This window comes from Ranitomeya imitator, chromosome 2 (genome assembly GCF_032444005.1).
Source record: "Ranitomeya imitator isolate aRanImi1 chromosome 2, aRanImi1.pri, whole genome shotgun sequence".
Lineage (NCBI taxonomy): Eukaryota > Metazoa > Chordata > Amphibia > Anura > Dendrobatidae > Ranitomeya > Ranitomeya imitator.
In genome coordinates, this window is record NC_091283.1 from 50,439,455 (window position 1) to 50,459,659 (window position 20,205).

Genomic DNA, 20,205 nt, shown 5'->3' on the forward strand with positions numbered 1-20,205 from the left:
TGTTCACACACCACCAAGAAACCTGAAGACACAAAAGAGAATGGTAAAACCAAAAACACTCAGTTTGAAAAAATGTTTGCAGTAATCCGCAAGTGCTAGTAAAAGATGTAAATAACAGGGTATTTGGTTGATACGTTTTTTGCAAAAAATGTATACTAAGCTGCTCTACCAATCTTCACGGTATACCCATATCAGAGCAGTCCTAACTAATGTATGACGTATCAACCAAATACCCTGTTATTTACATCTTTTACTAGCACTTGCGGATTACTGCAAACATTTTTTCAAACTGAGTGTTTTTGGTTTTACCATTCTCTTTTGTGTCTTCAGGTTTCTTGGTGGTGTGTGAACATGTTCTTACAGACTTGTTCACTGTGCAAGTAGCCCATGTGTTCCTGTTACCTAAAAGAATGGTCTATTGCATAATTTTGGACTCCAATCATTGGAGCTTCTAAAAAGTCTTACAAAATATCTGAAGTGCAATTTGACTTTGTCTAAGCAGATGAGAAGAGTAAGAGATTAGGAAATTCTTTTTACAGCTATGCAAGATCGATTGGGCCAATAGTTACAAATATTTAATACTATTCTACACAATTCTCAGCCATATTCTTGATTCTACACCTCTAGATAGGGAAAAAGTTAACACGTAGCTATGATTTCAGAGTAACGACACTTTTTAGAATTGCCTCCACAATCATCCCTCTATTCTTGCCATATTATTTTCACATACAGTACATATTTCTTTTGGAAACATCATAGGACCACATATGTTATCAGAAAAGAAAATTAGGGCGTGGAATTGCTCTTTGGCAATGGTTAGCTATTTCCAAAGAACGAAGCTAAGTTTTTTTTTCGAACATCACCTGGTGGCACCATACCTTCACTGCAGATGATGCAGAGCAACAGTGCAGAAGCTATTTTTGATTTCTGGAACATGTGGTGCCATCAAGACAGGGAGCTCAGAGGTTAATTCCTGACCATAGTTGTCATTAACTCCCTTCTTTGAGCCTTGGGAGGGTCTTGCATTGAATAAACTCTTACCTCCCTTCTTCCAGTTTCCGGTATAGGTTATATCTGACTTTGGTTCTATCCCTATACCTTATTTGCCCTGATCCAGTGTGGTATGTATTTTCTGATTGTTTGAAACTTTGCTCTGGCTGGCAATTCTGTTCCTGTCCCTGACTACCTGTTATTTACATGGCTTTCTTACCTTCTTCTGCCATCCTACTCCATCGGTCAGCAGCCACTCCATGATATCCTACCTAGGAGCCCCTAAGTCTGAGAAATCCACTGAGATTTACTAAATGGATGGAATTGGCCAGGCTACCATGCACAGAACAAATTTTCAATAGAGCTGGCTCACAACTATGGCTCAAATTCTAACTGTGGTCGATTAAATGCAGGTTCTAGCTCAGTTGGCTCATGATCTCGCCTTGCAGATTCAGAATTCTAAAAGCAGTCAGGGTGAAGACGTAACAGCACCGCAAACTACTTACGAACCTCTGATGAATTTACCAGATCATCTTTGTGGTAAAAATTATTTTTTTCCTTATGGAAAGGTTGTTGGCAAGGCATCTGACTTCAACCACAATCTTCTGGTTCCGAGAGCCAGCTTGTGGGACTCATAATATCTTTGCTGCAGGGAGACCCCCTGCTTTGGCCTTTCCCTAACTCTTCATGCTCCCTAATTCTCCACAGTTTTTATGTTCTTTGAGGCTCTAAGACTCCTGTATGATTACCTTGACCATGTAGCATTCACCGAAAATAAATTGTCAGCCCCATGTCAAGGGCAACATTCTGCTGAGGATTACTGTCTTGAATTTCAGTACTGGGCCAAAGACATGCATTGGATTGTCTTAGCCATATTCCATCACTTCCATACCAGAATTTCTGATGAAATTAAGGACTAATTAGCACAGAGTTCTCCTGGCTTCCTTGACCAAGTCATGTCCTTTGCTATCCATTTTGATAGGTAGCAGTGGGAACACAGACTGGAACTCAATACTGCTTCTACAGCTAAGATTTGGGAGACTGATATATTTAATACACATGTATACCAATAGAAATATATGACGTACCTTCACCAATAATATATACCTACAATATAATGCACGACTCCAGCAATTATATTAAACGTAATTTTATTTAATCATAAAAACATAACACAATCCATAATATAAGGGAAAACAAAAACAGATGGATAAAAACGAGATGACACAGGGACTAATATTAAAATCTATCATAATTTGTCAATACTGAGAAAATATATGTATATTATATATATGTATATAGGGAACACTAGAACATGTAAAAATTCATATATATAGATACCCACATAAAGTAGACACAGGATCCATTGTTTGGCAATAGTCATCTATTGTGTATGGTGTATGTATGTCCGTAACCAGTTATTAGACATTGTGCAATATGAAATGTAAGTTCACATTACTTTCTCTTCTAGGTGCATACCTTAATTCCAGAGATAATAAACCCCTTTCCCGGACCTCACCAAAGAATAAGAAAAATCTTAGATGAAATTTTGGTGTTTGTCTCTGAAAGAGTAAAGATGAATCGGGAGACTTTCGACCCTTCCAACCCTCGGGATTTTATTGATTGTTATCTTATTAAAATGATCCAGGTAAAATTGTCTACATATATTTATCATCCATCAAGTAATAGGATATCTTGAGTGATAAATGCAAACAATTCAAGTGAAAAAGTAAAAAGAAATACAAGAACCCATTAAGGAGATACTTGACATTATCACATTACAAACCACTTGTGACAGCAGTTCCTGGTGCCTGCTGTTTCATTTTCACACCTTAAAGGGAACCTGTAAACCATTAACTTGCACATATGGGGTTAATCTGCAAAATAATAGCATGCTAAAGCTGTGCTTCTGCTGCTGCACTGAAAGCCTGGCTACCGGGAGGAAATTAACCTTATTCCTTTCGGCAGCCTCAAGCTTTCAGTCATACAGGTTCAGCCAACGCAGCTTCAGTCACTGCTCAGTACATTGCTAGCTGTCTACAAATATCTCAAGGGATGTCACAGGGTAGAGGGATCATCCTTATTCTCATGACAGTGAGGGTGATCAATAAAAGGAACAGGCGGCCACGAGAGGTGGTGAGTTCTCCTTTAATGGAAGTCTTCAAACAGAGGCTGGACAGACATCTGTCTGAGATGTTTAGTGAATCCTGCATTGAGCAGGGGGGTTGGACACAATGACCCTTGAGGTTCCTTCCAACTCTAATATTCTATGATTCTATGTACATATTTACTATGGAATGTGAAGGAATTAAATAAAAACCAGAGCAATGTGATAAAACTCCACCTTCTCTGCAAAGAGCGAGTGTCACGGAAATGAAATTTGCATTACGGGTACCATTTTTTAAGGGTTAAAGGGAATCAGAGCGGCAGTCAGCCTAGAAAGTTTTCATAAAATCCATTGCAATTAAAGAAATATTGTAAATCAGGGATGTGAGGATTTTTATGTGTATTTTTGTGTCTTTTTAAATCTTCCGTCTGTATACAGGAGAAAAAGAATCCCAATTCAGAGTACACCGAAAAGAACATGCTGATGTCACTGATGCAAGTATTTGTTGCTGGAACGGAGACGATCAGTAGCACATTAAGACATGGTCTTCTCATCCTCCTGAAACATCCTGAGATTCAAGGTACAATATATGCTTCATGATCCACTCCCGCCTGGACTACTGTAACGCTCTATTAATTGGCCGCCCCCTCACTCAACTTTCTCCTCTCCAGCCCATCCTTAATGCGGCAGCCAGTGTTGTCTATCTAGCTTATCGTTACTCGGACACGTCCGCTCTTTGCCAGTAATTACACTGGCTGCCCATTCATTACAGTATACAATTCAAAGTACTTGTTCTCACCCACAAAGCTCTCCACAGTGCGGCACCCCATACATCTCCTCCCTCATTTCTGTCTATCGGCCTAACCGACCACTGCGCTCTGCAAATGACTTCCGACTAACCTCTGCACTAATCCGTACCTCCCACTCCCAACTCCAAGACTTCTCCCGCGCTGCGCCAATCCTCTGGAATGCTCTACCCCAAGATATTAGGACCATTCACAATTCGCATAGTTTTAGGTGCTCCCTCAAAACACATTTGTTCAGAGCGGCCTACCACGTTCACTAATCAAAGTCATTTTATGTTTGTTTGTGTATCCCATTCACTATCCCCATCTATCCCCCACCCCCTGAAGATGGCTGGACCATCATTGGAAATACATCATTGTAAATACACAATGCACAGAAAAAAGAGTTTGCATCTCGGTTTTGGGAAAATGGCTGCCGCGATCTCTTCTGCGCATGCGCGGCATCCCGCGGCCATTTTCCTGAAGCCCCGTGCAGCAGAGCACTCCATCTGCGCACGCGCGGCCCCAGGAAGATGGCCGCCCCCACCGATGACAGGGGGTAATAGCGCAGATCGCGCGCTGCTTCTTCACGTGCGCGCAGTGGATTCGTCACTTCGACATGCGCACACCACTATGCCACCAACGTAAAGCTGAGGAAGAAAAAGTGCTGTGACCACGCCCACCCGACCTGACCAGCCTGATTGACAGGCGAAAACGGCGACTTTGGTAATGTATTTCGCAGCATAGGTGGGGAATCAGGGTACACTACATACACTATTGTAACGCACAGCGCAGGCCCTATTTAACAGTATTTTTATCTCAATCTGAAAAAACGGGGTGACAGGTTCCCTTTAAACTGTAAAGCGCTGCGGAATATGTTGGCGCTACATAAATAAAGATTATTATTATTATTATTATTATGCTTGGCTGGCCACATGGTCATGATTCTACAAACTGTCTATGGTGCAATTCTGATTTTTTGGTCTCTTTGCCCTGCAGTAAAACTTCATGAGGAGATTGATCGAGTCATTGGGGACAATCGTTGCCCAAGTATCGAAGACCGAAGCAAGATGCCATATACAGACGCTGTAATTCATGAAATCCAAAGGTTTAGTGATGTTCTACCTCTAAATCTCCCACATTCCGCAGTAACTGACATCAAATTTCATGGATATAACATTCCAAAGGTAACAACCCAAAGCTCGAACTAATTTCCACCTCTCTGGTTATTTAGCTAAATCTGATGCTGTCAAGTCAAAATACTGCAAAATACCTTTTGTGCAAAAAAGCTTCAAAAGTGGAATTGCACTTGCTTTTGTCACTTCTAAATAACTCCATGTGAACATATCTCAAATATTTTCTTATTTGGATTTTTTAACTGAAATATACACGTCGAAAGAACTCTTTAAAAAAAATCTAAAACCTTTTTGCCCCTGTTTTTCTTTTTTCATTTTTTCTTTGCGGTTTTGTGCTTGGGGATTTTTTTTTCCTTTCAATTGACTCAGTAAAGAAATTTGGAGTATTTTTGTTTCAAGCAGAACTGACATTTTGCTTATTTCTCCACTTGCAAAATACCAACACCATGTGCACTGTGGTGACTTTTTTCCACTGAAATGAATAGGAAGCTAACTTAAAGTATAAAGTTAAGAGGGAGTGGGATTGCATCGGAAACAAAGCTGGAAGCAGCTGATCCAGGGACAATGTCACACACATCAACCAATGCCACATATTTCCTGTAGCTGGCCCCGGTGTGGAAGTGCGGCCCACTCACACGACTACCGCCGGCAGCCAGTTTACAATGAGACTAAGTGCAAAGAATTTAGATTAGTAGCAACACTCCAATGCTGTATTAAAAATGCAGGATTAGTGCTCAAAAGAGTAATCAAAAAGGTCTTTCATGTTGATTTTGGAACACAATCTCCGTATGAACACACTTTTAGGGTATGTGTCCACGGGACGTATTGTCGGCGCTTTGAATGGAGTGGAAACACCGCTCCGCCCAAAGCGCCACCCCCTTCTGTATGCGCGGTGATTCATTGAACACATCCGGAATCGCCGCACCCAATACATAGGAGTGTGTTATTTATCTTGATGGAGCATTGCCGCAAGGTAAACAGTCATGCTGCGTTTTAAAAAGACACGCCGCATGTCCGGAAGCACAAGGCCGCTGGATGCGTGTTCACACGCATAGTGGAGACAGGAATTCATCAAATCCCCTCCACTATGGACGCTGCAGATTGAATGCTGCGGCTGTACGCAGCATTCAATCCGCAGCTTATCCGGATGTAATCCGGCCTGTGGAAACATATCCTAAGGGCTCCTTCTCACTTGCATGAAATACGTCCGAATCTCGCATGGTAACACTCGGTTCTGCCGCCAGCACTTGGGAGCGGAGCATGCAGCTCCATGTATTGCTGTGCGGCCGTATGCTCCACTCTGGAGTGCCGGTGGTAGAGACGGGTTTTAACCTGCGAGACTCGGACGTATCAGCCCTAATCAGCCCTTCTGCCATGTCTGTAAATTCATCCATTTCCAGGGAATAACAATTTTAGTTGTTCTGTCATTATTCTTGAAAATGTCTTTATACATAATGATGCTTTTTAATCTATGCTGCCAGGTTCAGACTGTATGGGGAGAAGTTCATTGCCTTCATTACCTATGTGCTGTTCTTCTTCTTCTATACAGGGTACCGATGTGTATCCCCTTTTGTACTGCGCTCTCAGAGATCCGGAATATTTTGAAACTCCAAACAAGTTTAACCCCAATCATTTTCTGGATCAAAATGGCAGCTTCAAAAAAGAAGAAGCTTTCATTCCATTCTCCACAGGTATTACTTCTTCCTGCTAGAGATGAATGAATACATTCGCAGGACCCTGATCCAGAGACCACATTTGTATTTTGTGGCCGGGTACACTACAAAATGACTTCCATCTGATGGTATCCCAGGCATCTCTTCTGACTTGTAAGCTAGGTAAAATGCCATTGCTGATGCCTGATGCTGGGGCTACTAATCAGTCCAGCAGCCAAGGAATACTGATGTCTCCTCTGGACCAGGATCCTGAGAATCGATTTTCTTGACTGTATTTCCTACTAAAGGAAAACCTAGAACCATGTTTCAAGTGATTATCTTTCGCCAATGATACAAACACAGAGGGCATAATTTTACTACCAAGGCATTGAATGCTACAGCTAGGCCATGAAAATTGAGGGTTGGCCCTCTCGGCAACCAACAGTAGCTGTCAGTCAAGTCGCATCTTGCATTGACACCTACAGCAAGTGAGTGTTTTGGCCAACGACAGAAAATCCAACCCATTTGGAAACATATGTGTTAGGGGTCGAGTTCCCGCTTCTGCACAGGGGGAATCTCGAGCCACCTCCGCTGCGGTCTCCCATTCTTATCCAGCCGCAGTGGAGTCTGCTCAGCAAAGACGTCGGTCCCAGCGTCTTGCTCATTCTCACTCTGTTCTGAGAGTTACTGCTGCTTCTCCAGTCTCTGCCATTAAAGCCAGTACTGGTCAGCAGCGAGCGGACTTCTCTGGGACTAAGTCCTTGTCTGCGCATACTGAGCATGCCCAGGGTAAGATCTCCCGTTGGAGATCGAGGGTCATGTGCTCAGGCTCTGCGGTACATTCCATTGGTCCTCTTGACAGGTCTTGGAAGGGCAAAAGTCCTGTGGCCACTTCCTGTGCTGCAACTATATAAACTGCGCATGACCGCACGGCCATGCGCTAGTATTGTCTTGTAAATATGTGTGTGTGTTGTGAGTGAAAGTCGCTCTTTAAATAACCCTCCTTATTGAATGTCTGTTCGCGGAAGGTGTATGTTTGCAATCTAGCGCCCGACTTGTCCAACAGCACGAAACACACATTGCAGCGTCCTCTTGCTGTGTCCGCCTGTACGGCGCCGTGCGCTTGCCTTGCGCTTTCCATACCCAAGCCAGTGTGGTTGGTGGCGTCCGTCAGTGCGGCATTGCTCGCACTCCTGTGCATTTATATATTTATTCTTAGTTTCCTTACACATCCAGTTGTGGTGTAGTGCCAGCGAGGGTCTAATCGGACTTCAATCCCAGTTGGGGTTAAGTACGCTGACTGCTCGCTCGCGCTTTAGGTGCGGTGCCGCGATCCTGTGACGCAGCAGGATTGCTCCCTTCACGCTGGGTGAGGTTGAACCCACGTGTATATACTTTAGTGTACCACCATATAGTCTGCTATTTACTAGCAGCAGGGTTTCTCCTGCACAGTGGACCCCGGACTGCGAACGCATCTATAACATCTTTCTTGGTGCGTTCCGCCAGTCCTAACAGAATACTAGCGCCAGGGTCTGGCTAGTAAATGGCGGACGACCAGCGTTTACAGAGGTACATCCAGCAGCTGGAGGGAAGGTTGGCAGCTCTTGAGCGTACAACCTCAGCTGTGGATGTCACTGCTGTAGCTGTTCAGGCTGCTAGTGTAGCCGCAGCCAGTTTGTCCGCTGCCACCCCTGCTCCGACTTTATCCCGTCTCCCGCTTCCTGACAAGTTTGCTGGCGACAGTAAACAATGTCGCGGATTCGTGAGCCAGTGCTCCATACATCTTGAGCTCCTGGCGTCACGTTTCCCTGCGGAACGGGCGAGAGTGGGATTTATTCTATCTCTCTTGTCGGGCAGGGCATTGGAGTGGGCAATGCCACTTTGGGAGCGAGATGATCGTGTGGTACAGAGTGCTCCTCTCTTCTTGGACACTCTGAAGCAGGTCTTTTTAGGACCTCGTGTTAACCACGATACCGCGCTCCAGTTGTTGACTATTATTCAGGGCACGTCCGTGGTCAGCCAGTTTGCCATCCAGTTCCGGACTCTAGCTTCTGAGTTAGAGTGGCCAGACAAAGTTCTTATTCCGGTGTTCTGGAGGGGACTGGCAGACCATGTGAAGGACGCCTTGGCCACCAGGGAGATACCCGCCACACTGGAGGAACTTATTTCAGTATCTACCCGCCTCGACCTCCGTTTTCACGAGCGGAGGTTGGAGCGGACCCAGTGTAGGCAGAGGTTTCGGCTGGCTCCTACCTTCGCCAGACCTCTTGAATCTCCTGTCTTGGTGTCAGATTCCCATGAGGCCATGGAGGTTTCTCGAGCGGGACCTAAGTCTCAGGCCGCTCGAGTACCCGTGGTTTGTAAAAACTGTCATCAACTTGGACATTACGTCAATAAATGTCCGCGGCGGTCGGGAAGACGATCGCGTCTAGTAACCATTGGGGAAGGTTCACTAGACACAGCAGCATTTTCCTCCAAACTGTCCTTTAAAGGGACAATCCTGTTAGGCTCCTCCACTCTAACAGTCGAGCTTTGTGTGGATTCAGGAGCAGAGGGAAACTTCATGTCCTCTGCTTTTGCTCTACGCCATGCTATACCACTAGTCATGCTCGCCAAACCAGTTACAGTTAGAGTTGTGAATGGGGCGACACTTCCACTGCAGATCACACACCAGACAGTTCCGTTCACGCTGTCCATGTCCCCTTCCCACCAGGAGATTATTTCCCTTCTTGTTCTTCCCGAGGGAATGGATGAGATTTTGCTGGGAATACCCTGGCTCCGTTTCCACTCTCCACATATTGAGTGGTCCTCAGGGAGAATATTGGGTTGGAGTAAGTCTTGTATGGGCAGGTGTGTGAGTGAGTGTCTACAGGTTTCTACTACTGAGGTACCCGCAGACCTTTCATCTCTTCCTAGGTGCTATTGGTGCTATGCAGACGTATTCTCTAAGAAGGCTGCTGAGACCCTACCGCCTCATCGCCCCTACGACTGTCCTATAGACCTCTTGCCTGGAGCTGAACCTCCTCGGGGAAGAGTATATCCCCTCTCTCTCCCAGAGACGGAGGCTATGTCTCAATACATTCAGGAGAATTTGGCAAGAGGGTTTATAAGGAAGTCGGTGTCTCCGGCAGGGGCGGGATTCTTCTTCGTACAGAAGAAGAACGGGGAGTTACGTCCTTGCATCGATTACAGGGGTCTCAATGCTATCACCATTAAAAATAAATACCTGTTGCCCCTGATATCAGAGCTCTTTGACAGGCTAAGGGGAGCTAAGATATTCACCAAATTAGATCTGCGGGGTGCCTATAATCTGATTCGTATCCGTGAGGGGGACGAATGGAAAACGGCTTTCAATACCAGGGATGGGCACTATGAGTACCTGGTGATGCCCTTCGGGCTCTGTAATGCCCCAGCCATTTTTCAGGACTTTGTCAACGATATCTTCCGGGATATGCTTTCCACCTCGGTTGTAGTCTATCTGGATGATATTCTCATCTTCTCTCCAGATATTGACTCCCACCGGAGAGATGTTGGCAGAGTCTTCGAACTCCTACGGGCGAATTCCTTATATGCAAAGTTGGAGAAGTGTGTGTTTGAGCAGGAGTCCTTACCTTTCCTGGGCTATATCATCTCGGCCCAGGGATTGGCTATGGATCCTGCCAAACTACAGGCAGTGATGGACTGGCAGGAACCCCATTCTCTTAAAGCGGTGCAGCGCTTTATGGGGTTCATAAATTACTATCGCCAGTTCATCCCCCACTTCTCAACTTTGGTAGCTCCCTTGGTATCCCTCACCAAGAAGGGAGCGAATCCCAAATTGTGGTCCGAAGGGGTCTCCAAGGCCTTCGCTTCTATAAAGTCCCATTTTGCTAGCGCTCCCATCTTACATCGTCCCGATGTAGGTAAGCCATTCCTTATGAAGGTGGATGCCTCATCCGTTGGTGCTGGAGCAGTCCTCTATCAAAAGGATGCTCAAGGTCGGAAGCACCCATGCTTCTTCTTCTCAAAGACCTTCACACCAGCGGAGAGAAATTACTCCATCGGGGATAGGGAGTTGCTGGCAATGAAGTTGGCCTTTTCGGAGTGGAGACATCTCTTGGAGGGTGCTCGGTTCCCATTCCAAGTCTTCACGGACCACAAGAATTTGGTCTATTTGCAGACAGCCCAGCGGCTGAATTCTCGTCATGCCAGATGGTCCTTGTTTTTCTCCCGGTTCCACTTTACTCTACATTATCTCGCCGGGGAGAAGAACATTCGTGCTGACGCTCTCTCTCGCTCCCTTGTGTCAACTGAGGAGGACGAGCCTCGGCTCATTGTCCCTTCGGAGAGTCTGAGAACCGTAGCTCCGGTTTCGCTTGAGTCTGTGCCTCCGGGCAAGACTTTTGTTCCCATCAATTTGCGACCGGAGGTTCTCTCCTGGGCTCATTCGTCCAGAGTGGGTGGACACTTTGGGGCAAAGAGGACATCAGAGTTGCTGGCGAGAATGTACTGGTGGCCACATATGGTTCGTGACGTCGGAGACTACGTTCGGGCATGTGTCTCTTGTGCCAAGAATAAGTCTCTCCGTCAACGGCCAGCTGGTTTGTTATACCCTCTGCCGGTGGCAGACAGGCCCTGGGAGATGGTCAGGATGGACTTTGTGGTGGGTCTACCCAAGTCTCGTGGCTGTACCATTATTTGGGTAATCACCGACCATTTTTCTAAAATGGTGCATTTGGTGCCGCTTCCTCGGCTACCTTCTGCACGGGCCTTGGCAGCGTTGTTTATTAAACACATCTTCCGTCTTCACGGTATGCCAGACAAAATTGTCAGTTATCGGGGTCCCCAGTTTGCGTCTCGGTTCTGGAGAGAGCTTTGTCATCTTCTCACTATTGAGTTAAATCTCTCTTCGGCATATCATCCCGAGACGAATGGGTTGGTGGAGAGAGCCAACCAGACCTTGGTCACATATCTGCGACATTTTGTCTCTGCTAAGCAAGATGACTGGGCATCTTTGCTACCGTGGGCGGAGTTTGCTCTTAACAATGCTGTAGCTGACTCCACTGGACAGACCCCATTCCTCCTTAACTATGGTCAGCATCCGCGGGTACCTGTGCCCATGCCCGTGTCTTCCGCCGATTCCAGGGTGGCAGACTGGGCTGTGGAGGCACGGGACATTTGGGATCGCACTCAGGATGCCATTCGGGCTTCCAAGGAGAGAATGAGGTCCTCCGCCGACGCACATCGGCGCCCCGCTCCAACCTTTGCTCCTGGCGATTTGGTGTGGCTCTCCGCCCGTAACATCAGGCTGCGAGTTGAGTCTACCAAGTTTGCACCTCACTACTTAGGTCCTTTTAAGGTCCTCGAACAGGTTAATTCTGTTGTTTACCGTCTGGCCCTTCCTCCACGCCTTGGTATCACCGACACCTTTCATGTGTCCCTCCTTAAGCCCGTCTACATGTCCCGGTTTTCTGAGTCTTCTACTGGGACGTCGGGTTCGTCTACGGACGATTACGAGGTGAACGCTATCTTGGGGTTCAAGGTGGTTCGTGGCAAAAAATTTTATTTGGTAGACTGGAGGGGTTACGGTCCTGAGGATAGATCCTGGGAGCCTGCTGAGCACATCCGGGCTCCGCAGCTCATTGCTTCCTTCGAACGTAGCGAGGCCCAAGGAGGGGGGGGGGCCCTAGGAGGGGGGGTAATGTTAGGGGTCGAGTTCCCGCTTCTGCACAGGGGGAATCTCGAGCCACCTCCGCTGCGGTCTCCCATTTTTATCCAGCCGCAGTGGAGTCTGCTCAGCAAAGACGTCGGTCCCAGCGTCTTGCTCATTCTCACTCTGTTCTGAGAGTTACTGCTGTTTCTCCAGTCTCTGCCATTAAAGCCAGTACTGGTCAGCAGCGAGCGGACTTCTCTGGGACTAAGTCCTTGTCTGCGCATACTGAGCATGCCCAGGGTAAGATCTCCCGTTGGAGATCGAGGGTCATGTGCTCAGGCTCTGCGGCACATTCCATTGGTCCTCTTGACAGGTCTTGGAAGGGCAAAAGTCCTGTGGCCACTTCCTGTGCTGCAACTATATAAACTGCGCATGACCGCACGGCCATGCGCTAGTATTGTCTTGTAAATATGTGTGTGTGTTGTGACTGAAAGTCGCTCTTTAAATAACCCTCCCTATTGAATGTCGGTTTGCGGAAGGTGTATGTTTGCTATCTAGCGCCCGACTTGTCCAACAGCACGAAACACACATTACAGCGTCCTCTTGCTGTGTCCGCCTGTACGGCGCCGTGCGCTTGCCTTGCGCTTTCCATACCCAAGCCAGTGTGGTTGGTGGCGTCCGTCAGTGCGGCATTGCTCGCACTCCTGTGCATTTATATATTTATTCTTAGTTTCCTTACACACCCAGTTGTGGTGTAGTGCCAGCGAGGGTCTAATCGGACTTCAATCCCAGTTGGGGTTAAGTACGCTGACTGCTCGCTCGCGCTTTAGGTGCGGTGCCGCGATCCTGTGACGCAGCAGGATTGCTCCCTTCACGCTGGGTGAGGTTGAAGTGTATATACTTTAGTGTACCGCCATATAGTCTGCTATTTACTAGCAGCAGGGTTTCTCCTGCACGGTGGACCCCGGACTGCGAACGCATCTATAACATCTTTCTTGGTGCGTTCCGCCAGTCGTAACAATATGTGACTGTGTTGCAGTCGCAGAGCGACACCATAAAGAGTCCTTGGATGCAATATTGCAATATGACACTGCAGTTTCAGTGGCACTTGACAGTAGCCTCTAGTTCTATAAAGTGCATGTCCACCTTCAAAATAATTTTTAGAATGTTCTTCTCAAGCAAATTATAAAAAAATTGAGGGTACTTCCTAAAATGAGGCTGGTCTACTTACTTTGAAAAAATCCATGTCTCAGGCTCAACATCTTTATTCAGCCATGTTTTAAAGAAAAAGTTTAATCAAGAGCTAAGCCTTGGTCTCATATTTTCCGCAGTTTACAGAAGGTCTTTTTGGGCACATTGAGAGGTGAATCATTATCATTAGGGACCATCCAAAATGAAGGTACACCATGTCGCGGTTGGATGGCTTTTTCATCTCTGGATCTAAAAATATTAACTAAATATCTTACATTTTTTTTGTGAAGCAATAATGGAGTCCAAGTATTCATTAATTGTAGTGTTTCCCGATGCGTTGTGTATGAACCTTTCTGTATGACCATAATATTACAATGAGCAGTTTAGGAGTTCAGCTAAATAACTTACGAGGCCAAGTGTATTTTGCCTGCTAAGCATGTCTGACAATTGCATCTTGTAAGGAGCAGTGTGAGATCTCAGCAGTAGTAGGGTGGAGGAACGCTGAGGAGCTGTCAATCAAGCTAGGTTGGTAAAGACTGAGTTTACATTTCATAATGATTACGCAGCCATTTTGACATAGGTTATCAAAGTAAGTACACCGGCTTCATCCTATCTATGAGGCTTAATAAGTAACATGAACAGATTATATTCAACTTAACATCTCACTTTATTACTAGTAATATAATTATATCTAGGATATAAAAAAACAATTATTGCAGCATATTATACCTGTGATCAAGCAATCACAGGATGAACACCCTAGTGGGACAAAGAAAAGTAATAAACCTTTTAGAAAATGTTTACAAATATTAATGAAAATGCAAATTGTAAAAGTAAAACCAACCCCTTTTTCCTGATTTATTATATGAAAAGAATAATGTGGATAATAAAAAAAAAACTAATTTGGTTAATTTATAACTGTTCGAATTAACAAACTACAATGATATTTTTCCTGCATGGAGAATGGTGTAAAAAATATAATAAGTAGCAGATTAAAAATATGTACACCAAAATAGTACCAAATAATTATAGCCTGCCGAGACAAAAATAAAATTAAAAAAAATACATAATGTCATTGAGGTCCATTAACATGAAAAAACCTACCGTAAATAAGTTTTGTATAACCATAACTACAATGACTTATACAGTCATGGCCAGGAGTTTTGAGAATGACACCAAAATTATATTTTCACATGATCTGCTGCCCTCTGGTTTTTATTAGTGTTTGTCTGATTTTTATATCACATACAGAAATATAATTGCAATCATATTATGAGTACCAATAGGTTATATTGACAGTTAGAATGAGTTAATGCAGCAAGTCAATATTTGCAGTGTTGACCCTTCTTCTTCAAGACCTCTGCAATTCTCCTCGGCATGCTCTCAATCAACTTCTGGACCAAATCCTGACTGATAGCAGTCCATTCTTGCATAATCAATGCTTGCATTTTGCCAGAATTAGTTGGTTTTTGTTTGTCCACCTGTCTCTTGACGATTGACCACAAATTCTCAATGGGATTAAGATCTGGGGAGTTTCCAGGCCATGGACCCAAAATCTCTATGTTTTGTTCCATGAGCCATTTAGTTATCACCTTTGCTTTATGGCAAGGTGCTCCATCATGCTGGAAAAGGCATTGTTGGGTGCCAAACTGCTTTTGGACGGTTTGGAGAAGTTGATTTTGGAGGACATTCTGGTACCATTCTTTATTCATGGCTGTGTTTTTAGGCAAGACTGTGAGTGAGCCGATTCCCTTGGCTGAGAAGCAACCCCACACATGAATGGTTTCAGGATGCTTTACAGTTGGCATGAGACAAGACTGGTGGTAGCGCTCACCTCTTCTTCTCCGAATAAGCTGTTTTCCAGATGTCCCAAACAATCGAAAAGGGGATTCATCAGAGAAAATGACTTTGCCCCAGTCCTCAGCAGTCCACTCCCTGTACCTTTTGCAGAATATCAGTCGGTCCCTGATGTTTTTACTAGAGAGAAGTGGCTTCTTTGCTGCCCTCCTTGAAACCAGGCCTTGCTCAAAGAGTCTCCGCCTCACAGTGCGTGCAGAAGCACTCACACCAGCCTGCTGCCATTCCTGAGCAAGCTCGGCACTGCTGGTAGTCCGATCCCACAGCTGAAACAGTTTTAAGATACGGTCCTGGTGCTTGCTGGTCTTTTCTTGGCGCCCTGGAGCCTTTTTGACAACAATGGAAGCTCTCTCCTTGAAGTTCTTGATGATGTGATAGATTGTTGACTGAGGTGCAATCTTTGTAGCTGCGATACTCTTCCCTGTTAGGCCATTTTTGTGCAGTGCAATGATGGCTGCACGTGTTTCTTTAGAGATAACCATGGTTAACTGAAGAGAAACAATGATACCAAGCACCAGCCTCCTTTTAAAGTGTCCAGTGATGTCATTCTTACTTAATCATGACTGATTGATCGCCAGCCCTGTCCTCATCAACACCCACACCTGTGTTAATGGATCAATCACTAAAACGATGTTAGCTGCTCCTTTTAAGGCAGGACTGCAATGATGTTGAAATGTGTTTTGGGGGTTAAAGTTCATTTTCTAGGCAAATATTGACTTTGCAAGTACAGTAATTGCTGTTAAGCTGATCACTCTGACATTCAGGAGTATACTGTATGCAAATTGCCATTAGAAAAAATGAAGCAGTAGACTTTGGAAAAATTAATATTTGTCTCATTCTCAAAACTTTTGGCCATGACTGTAGATTAAAGGGGTTGTCCAGAACTTTTTTTTCTATGGGACTAAAAATTAACAAGCAGGTAGTTAATAACAGAGACAACTACCTGCCTGTACTACCTGGCAATTCAGCTGTTCGGCATCAACAGAGCAGATCTTCTCTTCTGGGCTGCTCAGTCCATGGGGCGTGACTACTGACATCATGCTGGGAGTCGGCTGTCAATCAGCAGGATGTCACCAGAGAAGAGTGGAAGAGAAGTCATTTCTCTGTCAAAGTGACATCAGCAGAAGCCACAGAATCGCCTGATGGTGTTGTCTTTAACCACTCTGTCACAGCAAAGATTGATGTTGGGCACAACACGCAGGTAGGTGCAACTACCTGCCTGTTAGTTCTTAGGCCCATCATAAAATAATTAAATATTCCTAAATACCCACATTAAACTTGACATGTTCTGTTTACAATACAGTGATGAATAGAATTGAGCTAATATATTCGAGTGGAAATGATTTCTTCTTGAATATTCAAAAAATCTACATTCACCAAAATGCCGATTTTTTTGTTATTTACTTTTGTGTGAATTCAGCTATCACAAGGTTTAAAAATAAAAAAAATACTAATACTCACCTTGTCGCTCACCTCTTCAGCTTCTATGCTACTGACCGTCACCCGTCCTGTCCTCATTGCATCTTCTTATTACCGCTGCGAGTGCTGAAATCCCTGAGCCTCTCGTGCTAGGTTGGGAGTTCCAGCTCTGATGAATCCCAGTTCTTGCAAGGTCACGACACACATCGTCGTACAAGCTTGGGCACAGCAATCTCTATCTTAGTCAGAGCCGGAAGTCCCATCCTAGCATGAGGAAGCCCAGGGATTAATCACTCATGACAGTAATAAGATGATACGATGAGGTTCAGCATTAACCTATTTGCTTCATTTAAGATGAAGCCCCATTCTCTGGTGGTCCCAGCAACTGGACTCCCATGCATCAGCACGTTACCCCCCATCTTATGTATAGGGGATAACTTGTTATATCGATAGTAACCTTTTAAAGAACTTCTGGATATTCTACACTTTATTCTGTAATAATCTCATGGTGAGCCAGCAAGTCATCTGGTGTATTTATGAGCGAGTGTACTCGTTGCTCGGGTTTTCCCTAGCACGCTCAGGTGACCTCTGAGTATTTATGACTGGTCGGAGATTTAGTTTTCATCCCGGAAGCTGAATGGTTTACAGCTATTAGCCAGGCTGAGTACATGTGGGGGTTGCCTGGTTGCTAGGGAATCCCCACATGTAATCAAGCAGGCTAGTAGCTGTAAATCATTCAGCTGCGGGGATGAAAACTAAATCTCTAAGCAGTCATAAATACTTGGAGGTCACCCAAGCGTGCTTGGGAAAACCGGAGCAACGAATACACTTGCTCATCGCTAATCTGGTGCACTCCTAACAATATATCAGGACACTCACATGACTTAAAGTACAGGGCATTGATTAATCCAGCTTTTCTATGTACTCTATATTGTATGAAATTCCAAAGTGAAAACATATAAACACATAATCTACTGTAGTTTTTGCAATATTTGTCATTTTTAATAGTTTTTTCCCATCTATTTCCAGGGAAGAGGGTCTGTGCCGGTGAAGGACTTGCTAAAATGGAGTTGTTTCTCTTCTTTACAACCATCTTACAGAAGTTCAAGCTAACCACCAAGATGCATTTAACTGAGTCTGACATCAGCCCTAAGATGACTGGGTTTAGCAATGTGCCGATACCTTACGAGCTCTCATTTGTCTCTCGTTAGGTGACCATTTGTTCAGGAGGACATTGTGCCATATTAGTTATCGTATGTACTCGAGTATAAGCCGACCCAAGTATAAGCCGACCCCCCTAATTCTGAAACAAAAAACTGGGAAAACTTATTGACTCGAGTATAAGCCTAGGGTGGAAAATACAGCAGCTACTGGTAAATGTCAAAAATAAAAATAGATACCAATAAAAGTAATATTAATTGAGACATCAGTAGGTTAAGTGTTTTTGAATATCCATATTGAATCAGGAGCCCCACATAATGCTCCATCCAGTTCATTATGGCCCCATAAGATGCTGTATATAAAATAGGCCCCATATAATGCTCAATGCAGTTCATTATGGCCCCATAAGATGCTCCATACAAAATAGGCCCCATATAATGCTCCATACAGTTCATTATGGTCCCATAAGATGCTCCATATACAAATATGCCCCATATAATGCTCCATGCAGTTCTTTTTGGCCCCATAAGATGCCCCATATAATGCTCCATGCAGTTCTTTATGGCCCCATAGATGCTCCATATAATGCTTCATGCAGTTCTTTATGGCCCCATAGATGCTCCATATAATGCTCCATGCAGTTCATTATGGCCCCATAGATGCCCCATATAATGCTCCATGCAGTTTTTTAGGGCCCCATAGATACCCCATATAATGCTCCATGCAGTTATGGCCCCATTCATGCTCCATATAATGCTCCATGCAGTTCTTTATGGCTCCATAGATGCCCCATACAATGCTCCATGCAGTTATGGCCCCATAGATGCTCCATATACTGCTCCATGCAGTTCTTTATGGCCCCATAGATGTCCCATACAATGCTCCATGCAGTTCTTTATGGCCCCATAGATGCTCCATATAATGCTCCATGCAGTTCATTATGGCCCCATAGATGCCCCATATAATGCTCCATGCAGTTTTTTAGGGCCCCATAGATGCCCCATATAATGCTCCATGCAGTTATGGCCCCATAGATGCTCCATATAATGCTCCATGCAGTTCTTTATGGCCCCATAGATGCCCCATGTAATGCCCCATATAATGCTCCATACAGTTCTTTATGGCCCCATAGATGCCCCATATAATGCCCCATATAATGCTCCATGCAGTTCTTTATGGCCCCATAGATGCCCCATATAATGCTCCATGCAGTTATGGCCCCATAGATGCCCCATATAATGCTCCATGCAGTTATGGCCCCATAGATGCTCCATATAATGCTCCATGCAATTCTTTATGGCCCCTTAGACGATCCATATAGCATTGTGCCACATGTAATGCTGCTGCTGCTGCACTAAAAACAAAATACATACTCACCTCTCGTCACTGCCCGCTGCTCCTCAGCATCCCGTCTCTCTGTACTGACTGTTCAGGCAGAGGGCGGCACGCATACTAATACGTCATCACACCCTCTGACCTGAACAGTCACTGCAGAGGACGCAGAAGATGAGGCGGCGGTGGAACGCGGAAAGGTGAATATGAAATACTCACCTGCTCCCGGCGCTCCTGACGCGGTCCCTGCATGTCCCACGTCTCCGGCAGCGGCAGCTTCTTCCTGTAGTGAGCGGTCACGTGGCACTGCTCATTACAGTAATGAATATGCGGCTCCACCCATATGGGAGTGGAGTCCATATTCATAACTTTAATGAGCGGTACCAGTGACTGCGAAGACTGTGGGACATGCGGGGACCGCGCTGGGAGCAGGTGAGTATTTGACAGGCGTCGCTCCCCCTCACCCGCCGTTCCCCCGCCTTCAATGACTCGAGTATAAGCCGAGAGGGGCACTTTCAGCCCATTTTTTGGGGCTGAAAATCTCGGTTTATACTCGAGTATATACAATAGTCCCCATTAAAGCACTAGATGAGAGTAAAAATTCTCAGACCTGATTGCAGGTATATCAAAGCCTTCTTGATACAACCACCCAATATTGCATTGTTAATTTATTAACTAGTGGGATGGCCTTTTCGAAGAAGATAGCTCAAGCTGTAATCTGTCATAGGAAATTGATTCTACATAACAGGGTATTATTTTAGAGAAACTAAAGAAAAAAGGAATTTAGTCAGCTTACCGGTCTTAGACGAAATCCCCAGACCTGCCAACGCCCAGCACGATTCGGGGTGAGCGCCCACAGCAAATGAAGACAAAAAGAGAAATGATCCAGCTGGAGGTGGAGGCAGTTCAGACTTTGTGAGACTTTATTAGACAACTAAAGCGA

At 45.0% G+C, this 20,205-nt stretch overlaps 1 protein-coding gene across 1 annotated transcript in view; it reads left to right on the plus strand.

The window, feature by feature from the left end:
- The window catches only part of LOC138661788 (cytochrome P450 2G1-like), a 61,397-nt gene extending 43,313 nt beyond the window's left edge, over positions 1 to 18,084 (plus strand). The window contains exons 6-10 of the mRNA XM_069746706.1: positions 2,462 to 2,638; positions 3,536 to 3,677; positions 4,882 to 5,069; positions 6,568 to 6,709; positions 17,799 to 18,084. Of these exons, the coding sequence (XP_069602807.1) occupies positions 2,462 to 2,638; positions 3,536 to 3,677; positions 4,882 to 5,069; positions 6,568 to 6,709; positions 17,799 to 17,980 (831 nt within the window). The 3' untranslated portion in view covers positions 17,981 to 18,084. The remainder of the gene's footprint in view (positions 1 to 2,461; positions 2,639 to 3,535; positions 3,678 to 4,881; positions 5,070 to 6,567; positions 6,710 to 17,798) is intronic.
- Positions 18,085 to 20,205: the final 2,121 nt, after the last annotated feature.